The following is a 9,948-nucleotide window of genomic DNA, read 5'->3' as shown; positions in this document are numbered from 1 at the left end:
TTCTGGAGTTATTTAGATGTATGAGACAGATTTAGGGTGGTCGGCAGAGGAGAAATGAACATTTCCCCTGCCTGTTAGCCTCTTTATGACTCTTCATCAGACTTTATTGATCCCAATGGTGAAATCAGTTCGTTGCAGCAGCAGCAAATGTAATGGGATTCAACATAACCAAAAATGCCAAAAGTAATAATTATAATATGGAGAAGAAAGCACATTAGTCGTTCCTCAGCATCGCTGTCAAAACGGTGACTTTTTAATCACGTGGTACACAATACAGCCGTGCACGTGCGCGTGCGTCAGCGGCGGATAAGAGAGGTGAAGCATCGCAGGAGGTGTCAGGCTGCTCACCATGTTAGGCTGCCAGCTGCTCTGTCTCTGCGCCTCAGACCCGGCAAACATCCGTCTCTCATGTTTCTCATTCGAGTCTCACTAAGCGGACCATGCGGCTGTTCACCGTCTCAACTTTGCTCCTGTTCTTCTTCACCTCAGGTACGGACACAGCTTTTCTTTCAAAACACTTAATGGGATTCCTTAAAACGCTACTTTTAGGGTGTCGTTTGACACCAAAACTTCCAAACGCGTATTTTTGGAGAAGGTGCGCGCACACAGCTTGGAGCGATCCGCGCGGAACAGACGTTGTCTTTCTTTATAGTTCAGCAGATTTCTGATTCTGGCTAGTCATTATGAGTAAAAGCTTGAATTTGAACGCATTAAGTTTAAAGTATCTAGTGCCATATAATTACTATTGACACCCATACGACATGGTAGTCTCTTAAACCTCGCTGGGACACGCGCCCCGGTGCGTCTGAAACGATCCAGGGAAGTTTTCATAAAGACTCTTGATTAACAGTGTAGGAACCATTTCGACACCACTTAGACACTGAAACGTCTCCCTGAATCTCACCTCTTATTTATCTCCTATAATGTTCCGCAGTAATCGCAGTGGCAGACCAAAGAGAAGCTTTTTCTCTCTGTCAAGTCGCTGATGGCATTTATTTTATCAGTTTGGGGCAGTGGTGGAAGGCGATCCTTTACTGGAGAGGAAGTACCACTTCAACTAGCCTATGTTAAAATACTCCATTACAGATAAAAGTACACGAGTAAAATCACGGTATTTTAGTGAAGGAGTTGATGTAACAAGATAACGTGAATACTCAGTAAGGAATAAGTACCTCACAACTGCACTTACTAATAAAAGGCAAAGTGTTACAGATGTTGAGCAACGGTAAAATAAGAAGATGGGTCATTTTGTGCATAAAATCTCATCCTCTTTTCTTTTTCGATGCCACCAATATGTGCAATTCTGCAACAAATGCAACATCCATTCTCATTTGATGATGTGATCTGATGTATGACCCTCAAAATGGTTTTAGAATTGACCCTTATTAAATGTGCACAGTTATCAGTTTTAAAAATATTGAAAGATGCTTGGACTTGGTCATTTGGAACACAGATAATGTCTGTACTGTATATACTGTGCATGCTGTAACTGAAATATGTAAAGAGCTACATTAAAAGCCTAAATGTCTCAATGTGGTCAGAACAAAATGTGTATTCACGACATAAGGGCATTCCTATTGGTTAATGGAAAACTGTTTACTGTTCTGAATAATTCGTATTTTGATGGACATTCAATAAAGTAAGTTTACTTTCAGCAAATTAGTTTTACAGCACAAATAGTGAAATATCAGCTTTCAAAGTAAGATGTGATGAAATGTTGCAAAATATAAAAAAAAATAAATGTCCCGCCAGTAACCCAAATGCAGCTGAATAATTGAGCATGTCTGTCACATCAATTTGAGATGGTCAGAGTGCAAGAAACCAAAAGTCAGAATATTCACCAAACTGAAACTGAATTTCACTTTAGGAAATGAAATTCAATAATTTTTTACTCATGTTACAAGAGAAAATAAATGGAGTATGTAAATGAAAAGTGAGCAAGTGTGATGGTGGAGGACATTTAACCTGGTGAAAATGATATCACACAAATAGATGTAATAATTTACTTTGGTCTGTGTGTGTATGTGTGTGTGTGTGTGTGTGTCTGTGTGTGTGTGTGTGTGCCGCAGGGCTTGCACTGCAGATTCAGTGCTACCAGTGTGAGGAGATGACACACGACTGCTCCACGCCAGAGTTCATCGTCAATTGCACGGTGAACGTGCAGGACATGTGCCAGAAGGAGGTTCTGGTGAAGGATGATGGTGAGTCACGTCTCTGGAAAGCTTAGTCCTCCTCTCTGCTGTCATAAATGTGTGTCTCATCTGTGCTTATCTCTCTGTCAGGATATCTTAGAGCAGAACAGACTCAGTAGAATCTGGACAGATTGGCCTCAATCCAAGAAAAGATGATTAGATTTTGGTGGTGATATTGATCTGGGATTTCAACCTTGAATCGAGGGACTTGATTCAGAATCTGAAGACCACTCTTTGTTTATTTTTGGCATGAAATCAATATAGCTTAAAAAAGAAAGTAATAGCAGTGATGTCTGTGTGCGGAAAACTATTGAGTGTTGCACTCTCCAAGCACCATCTAGTTGTTCATGAGCAGGATTAGTTTGTTTGTAATGAGCACTTTCATCCTTGGGGTGCACTGCACACTGTAGTGCTCAGACAGTTATATATTCAGAATCAATGGAAATATTGTCATGTTTCTCAAAAAAAAAAAAAGAATGTTTGAAAATGACACCAAGCAAACAGTTTGCATGGCTGGCATGTTTGAAGTATCCTTTAATGCAAAGACAACACAAAGTATGAGAGCTCTCCAACATACTCAGACAGAAGCCAGGCTCTCTGCTGTGAGCAGAAATCAAACCGATCTGAGGTCAGCAGGGACAAGCGCTTCAGTGCTCTCTAAGTGTCATTATAGGATGAAAGTCTTAGCTGCAGGTCAGTATTTGAAGTGGTAGTCATGGATATAAACTATTCTATTTCCATCTGAGGAGAAAATCTATCAGCTCATGCTGTGCACACAATGGCAGCTATGTGTCCTTTTTGTGTGTTCAGGCCTTCATCGAACAAGAAATTACAATACAGTAATGGAAAAGATAAGTTTGATAGCACTAAGATTCAAAAATAGTGTCACCATTACCATTATCAGCTACCACCATATATATAAATATCTCTATATCTCTATATCTCTCTATATGTATATATATATATATATATATATATTTACATATATACGTGTGTGTGTGTGTGTGTGTGTGTGTGTGTGTGTGTGTGTGTGTGTGTGTGAGAGAGAGAGAGACAGAGAGAGAGACAGAGACAGAGAGAGACTATGTTTAATATGAAATGGGTCACTTGTAGTGATGACAAAGCCACACATATTAGCATCTTTTCAGCAAACTGCTTTGGTTTTACAGTCTGCAACTTTACTTTTTTGGTTCACTCTCAACACTCTCATCAACTCAAATTTAGAAAAAAAAATCACAGCTTACAGAGCGGAAAGGAAAGTGAATGATGGACATACCTTTATTTGGTTGCTAGAAACATGAACAAATGAATGCTAAGGTTGCTCTGTGTCTGCTGGATGTGTAAAAAGGCAATTGTGTGATAGCAAGTTAACCTTAAAGAAATGATATCAGAACATTTTGACCTGTTGGTCAATAATCAGTAGATCAGTAGTAACTATCCTCGGGGCACCATGACTGTATAATAGAGTAGCAGAATAGAATAGAAAAGTGTAGAATATTAGAGTAGAATCGAATAGAATACTTTACTGTCACTGCACAAATGTACAACAAAATTTCAGTGCATCTCTTCTCGGTGGTAGAAGGTAAAAAACAACAGATAAAAGTTAAAAAATACCTGCAAATATGTACGTGGAACAACAATAATAAATAGTAAATTGCCCTTTGTCTTGATTATTGCACTCTACCCAATATTATAATCACAGTCCTAGTGTTTAACAGAGTTCAGTTCCTTGATGGCACATGAGTAGAAGCTGTTAAGAAATCTGGTAGTGTGGGTCTTAATAGACCTACACTGCCTTCCAGAGGGCAGCAGGGTGGAGAGGTGGTGTCCTGGGTGAGATGAGTCTTTGGTAATGCTTGTGGCCAAGCGTAGGCACCAGTCTTTGTATGTCTTTTAGAGAGAGTGCCAATGATGTTCTGTGCTGATTTTATAACGCTCTGAAGTGCTTTCCTGTTGGCCTCAGTGCAGCTAGCAAACCGCATCAGGATGCCATAAGAGTGGATACCTTCTACAGAACAGTGATTGAGGAACACCAGCAGCTGCTGGGACAGGTTCACTAGTGTTCTTAAGAAGTAGAGCCACTGCTGTGATTTCTTCACCAGAGATATCATGTTCAAAGTCCAAGAGAGGTCCTGGGAGATGTGTGTGCCCAGGAATTTAAAGTCAGTAACTCTCTCCACCATGTCTCCTCTGATGTATAATAGAGCAGGATCCTCTCTCTTTGTCCTGAAATCAATGATAAGTTCTGTCATTTTAGAGTTGGTAAGTACCAGGTTATTGATGGAGCACCGTTCAGTCACCTTGTGGACCTTGTCCCTGTAGGCAGACTTGTCACTGTTGCATACAAGTCCAACCACAGTAGTGTCGTCTGCTTTAGTGCTGTGGGTTGGTGTGCTGTTGTGAGTGTAAAGGGTGTAAAAAGAGTACTCAGAACGCAACCTTGATGGGCTCCAGTGCTGAGTGTCAGGGTCGATGATTTATGGTTCCCCAGCCTGACAGATTGTGGTCAGTTTGTTAGAAAGTCCTTGATCCACCTTTATGTGCGCTGACTAACACCTCTGCTGGGGATGAGTGTATTAAACACAGAACTGAAGTCCAAAAACAACATCCTCACATATGAGCCAGGTGTTTCAGGTGAGTCAGTGCAGTGTGGAGAGGGCTGTGTTAATGGCATCTTCTGTTGACCCACTAGCCTCAACTGATGTTGGTCCAGTGTGGGTGGAAGAGAGGATCTGATGTGTTTTTGGACCAGCCTCTCAAAGCATTACATCACAGCGGAGATGAGAGCCACAGGTCTGTAGTCATCAAGGGTGCTGATAGTTGTCTTCTTAGGGACAGGCACTATGGTGGCAGACTTGGAGCATTTGGGGACAGTGGATGTTGACAGGGAAAGATTGAAGATGTTGCTGAGTACCTCTGCCAGCTGATCTGCACAGTCACAAAGTATCCTCCCTGGAATGCCATCTGGGCTAGCAGCCTTACTGAGGTCGACACCACAGAGCACATCCTCTGTGCTGACAGTAAGTGCCATGCTGTTAGCAGTAGGCATCAGTGCAGGCCTGGTCTCTTCAGTTGTCTTAAAACAGGCAAAAAAGTGGTTGAGTTTCTCAGCTAGCACATCACTGCTGCTGCAGCTGCTGCTGCAGCTGTTTGGGTCTTTGCTTCTTTTGTAGTTTGTGAGGTGCTGGCTACCTTGCCAAACATACTTGGGGCTCCCCTCACCAAAATGACCTTCGATCTCCTTCCCATAGGTTTTTTTTTGCCTCTTTGATGCCTCTCACACTAGGGTTCATCATTGACAGATCTAAAGGCTGCGTTATGGTCCCTCAGCAGCAGCTGAACATCCAAAGTCATCCATGGTTTGTTGTTTGCAGGGTTCCTTTGCAAGTATGGAAAGTATGGAAAAGTATGGAAATAAATTTGATCAATTTCCAGGTATTAAAAAAGTATGGAAAATGAAAAATAAAGTATGGAAAAATATTTATGTTTCCAGACTATTACCATTGTTCTAAAATACTGTTTTCTAAAATAGAAAATTAGGTATTTCCAAAAATAATTTAATCAATTCGGATCGTGTTTTATTTTTATACAGTTTGTGTGAGAGCAAACATCTCAGAAAACATAGCGCCCCTTTTACCTGATTGACAAGTGGTATGTCCAGTCCGCTGCCCCATGACCCTCCTCCAGCCCCCCAGGTATCAAGTTTCACTCCAACACTGCACCTTCGACAAGAAGACGAGTTTCACGTGGTTCACAATGGGTAGATGCAAGTTTTTGGATGGATGGCTTGACAATACCGTATATAAATACTGGTTGGCCAAGGATTCCCAATTCACACACAGAGCTAGATGCAAGCTTTGTGTGAAATCGTTTGACATCGCCAACATGGGGGAGAAGGCGATTCTGAGCCACATGAAAGGAAAAAACACCGACGTCTCGTTACTGCATCGCTTGCACCCAGAGTCCCAACCTTTTTGCCTCAGCCCAGACATTGAACTTACCTGAGTTTTTATTTGCATGCCATTATGGTACTTGGCTACAATCGCCTATTAAGAATAATTAAATATGATGTGAAATATGATACACGGATATATTTACTCAGATGTCGCATATTCTCTGAAAAAAAACGCAGAGAAGTCTGGAAATTAGGGTATGGAAAAGTATGGAATTTTGAAATTCCAAATGTGTAGGAACCCTGTGTTTGGTAAGCATCTGATCTGTTTATCCAATAGTTTTTAAAATATTTAAGTTATTCAGATATTTCCAAAGTGATGGACCAGCTGACCGACCAACTGCCATTAATGTCACTAAAGCCCAAGCGACATCCTCCAGGACTGAAAAATGAAGCAGAAATTCCCAAAACTGCAGTTCCTCTAATGACCATTTGAGGCTGGCTCCAGAAGTGAGTTAATCCCTATAGACCCCCATGTTAGAAAGCTCTAGTTTACAGCAGAAATAAACATGTTTACAGTCTTGTATGAAGAAAAAAAAATGGTTTAGGTCTCTATAGCTAGTTTGCCCAATCATGACAACTGTATGTTGGGTGAATTTTTATGTAACTCACCCATTTACATTTTATTAAGGCTAAAAGTTTCACAAAATTATGAGCGTGGCCGCTATGAGTGACTGGCACTGTCTGAGGATAGTGTCCTCTGGTTCTCAGTCAGATCCACCCCTCACTCCTCCACAGCTCCTCCTTCCTTATGAATGTGGTCACTTCTTGCTCAAAAAAAGAAGATGGCGATGGCCATCAAACCAATGGGTGACATCACGGTAGCTGCGTTCAATATTTTTACAGTCTAGGCTAGAGCCGCGTTGGCTTAAAATAAATATAGGCTGACACATTGTTATCATGTTTTTTAAAATTGCAAATATAGGTATTGGTATTAGCCTCAAAAATCCAGTATTATTCAGGCACTACAATTTGAAAAGACAACCACAACCCACTGATCAGAGAGTAAAAAAATGTCCATCCATTTGCTTTGGCCTGTTTTTTCAGTGTCTTTGACCTTTAATTGGAAAGGACAATGTTAAACACAATGGAGATTAGCATCTGTTCAGTCTGGCTGTGGGAAGTTAATGATCCACCTGTGGTGTTTGGTTCATGATGTGCTGTCTAAGATATTTGGTAGTTTTGAATGCTTTACAAAACCCTATCTCCAGTCCTCTTGGTAAAACATTTAGTACACATATGGTACAGTGATTATTGTGCAGTAATAGCCAGTTTTCAGAACCATTAAAACCTTTGAGTATTTAGAAAAATGAAACCAAATATGTTCATGGACCTAGAGCTGCATTTTAGAGTGTATGGGCAACATCATTAACCTGATGTGGTCCTACCTGAAAAAATGTTTTGATATCAGCCAAAGGGGGAGACCCAGGCCATAGTCAACTGGGATTTTATCAGCTTTGTTGTACATGTACTGCAGCTCCTATGTCCATTCAACCACGTTTTTGTTCTGTGCACACAATTTCATCTCATTTACTGAAGATTATTAACCACTGTGCATGCAAGTTGGAATATCTGTCTAAAAAAGTTAAGAGACTTTCAAGTATTGATTAGCTTTTGCATTTTCATGAGGGTAATGCTGCCTTTTTAGTGATGTGTCTCTGCTGTGTTTACATGCCTCTTTACTGCAGGCAGTCAGGACCCTGACACTAAAGGTTACTCTCGTGCCCCAGGTCTACTTAATTTTCACCCCTGGCAAAAACTGGGGGGCAATTTCCCCCCTCTCTATACTGCTGATGAGCAAAAGCAATAAGCTCCTATCTTTGGAAATGTGGTTCCCAATCCAAAGGGCAGGCACACAGCACTATAGAGTCGACAGTTCTTTAATAAGAAAATTTCTGCATGAATGCTCATGTACGTCCCAGCCTTTATCTCCCAGTGTTATCATTATTGCTGCTCTGCATGAAAAGGAGGGCTTAGAAATTCAACTGAACCCACCTTATCACTATTTGAAATGCAATAGATACATTCACAATTGCACTGCCACCCCTGTGCAATGTGCTTAAGTGATAAGAATAAAAATCAGTCAGACAGTTTGATTCTGCCCAAATATACTTGCCCTGTGATTGCCTCTATAAGCCTGTGACTTTGTATGCAGCTCTATGATGTAGATGTGAAGGACACAGAGTGGCTAACGTACGTCCTCAATTGGGCTATTTTATGTCAAAGATTAGTCTGTCCGTATCTGGAGGGCGTCGTACAGTCCATTTGCGTTTGCTTCTACAACCACGCTCTCCAGCTGAGAAAGATGCTGGCTGGCAGAACTTCAAGGTATCGCACAAGAATGAAAATCCTCTGTCATACCACCACGAACAGAGACACACACATCCACCACCTCCATTCAGATGATGGCTATTTTTCAGCTGGGTAGCATGAGACAAGCCTGGCTTCCTATCCAACCCCATATTGATATCATCATCATCATCATCATCATCATCATCATCATCATTCCCCTCTGATTATGTCTTGAGAAAAGTTAAAAGCGTGCTTTTACCTTGCTGAGGACTCTTCCTCTCCCACTATCTGTAAAGGACAGATGATTGCAATGCACCAGCAGGCTGCCTTTCATTTCAATGCCCTTTTTTTTAAAGGAGGGGGAGTACTATGTACTGTGATGAGGGATATAAAATCAACCACCTTTCAGTTTCTCAGGCAATTTTCAGGGGTTGCTGACTAAATGAATGTAAGAACATACATCCAAAAAGCATGTGATTAGAGTTTGTATCCTCTAATGTATACATTATTTCAGCACAAGGTTGTAATACTTTGGTATTTTGAGAATAATATTTAAAAGCTCCTGCTTTCAATATTTTTATTTTAACAATAGATCAAATCACAGTGTGTAATGTGAAAGTGATCACTTATTTTGACTCCTTAGCCCCTTTTCCACCAACATTTCCAGGAACTTTTATTATCAGGAATGTATTTACCTGGGTAAAAGAATTCCTGGTAATCTGTGTGGTTTGCATTTCCACCGAACCTCAAAGTTCCGGAAAATGTATTCAAATTAACGTGATGACGTAGATGATTCGGTGTGTTCCCTGTATTTGGCTCCGCCAGCTTGTTTACTGGTAACATTGGTGCTGGTAGAGACAGGAGGGGCTGTTTGTCTCAGCCAGCAGCTAAGTTTAAAAGTATTTTAAGATAAGTGTCAAACTAAGTTAGTCTACATACAGACAGCTGTCATTTGAGCTTATTAATAACAATTCGCTATCAGCTGAACTAGCGTGCTGTCCTTGTGTAAGACATAATCTTAGTGACGGTGGATGAGAGACTGTGGACAGAGCATATTGAATATCGCTGTCTACATGTTTACATGTTCATGCTTGCTGAACACATGTATTGATAGAGGTATTGGCTTCTTACTCCCTAAAAGTTAGGCCTCTAGTTTCGCAGACCGGGCGAGGCGGAGGCGCAGTGCACCAGCGCTTCGCTCAACTGGGTGTGGCCAGATGGATTTTGCAAGTTTGGCTCACCGTGCGCGCTGATGCAGCTACTCCTCTTTCCCACCTCCATCCCTCCTACCTGCGCAAGTCTGAAAGAGGGAGGAGAGAAGGCGTGGAGTGGGTTTTACACAGCTGATTCACATCACACCAATCAAATGAGCCCCTCTCCTCGCCCTTAAATGCGTCGCGCGAAGGCGTAATGAGAGTTTACTCAGTTTGCCATGGCAGAAAAGAGCAGCAGCGTCAGACGGCCAAACTTCTCCCAGGAGGAAACTGATGTTTTGGTCCGGGAGGTCCAAGT

At 41.4% G+C, this 9,948-nt stretch overlaps 1 protein-coding gene across 1 annotated transcript in view; it reads left to right on the top strand.

The window, feature by feature from the left end:
• Positions 1 to 349: 349 nt before the first annotated feature.
• LOC126393393 (ly6/PLAUR domain-containing protein 1-like) overlaps positions 350 to 9,948 on the top strand; it is a 50,842-nt gene continuing 41,243 nt past the window's right edge. Inside the window, exons 1-2 of the mRNA XM_050049544.1 lie at positions 350 to 489; positions 2,070 to 2,201. Coding sequence (XP_049905501.1) covers positions 441 to 489; positions 2,070 to 2,201 — 181 coding nt within the window. The 5' untranslated portion in view covers positions 350 to 440. The remainder of the gene's footprint in view (positions 490 to 2,069; positions 2,202 to 9,948) is intronic.

Source organism: Epinephelus moara, chromosome 7, assembly GCF_006386435.1.
Source record: "Epinephelus moara isolate mb chromosome 7, YSFRI_EMoa_1.0, whole genome shotgun sequence".
Taxonomy (NCBI): domain Eukaryota; kingdom Metazoa; phylum Chordata; class Actinopteri; order Perciformes; family Serranidae; genus Epinephelus; species Epinephelus moara.
The sequence above is the reverse complement of the archived record's forward strand: the minus strand, read 5'-3'. Positions and strand labels throughout refer to the sequence as shown.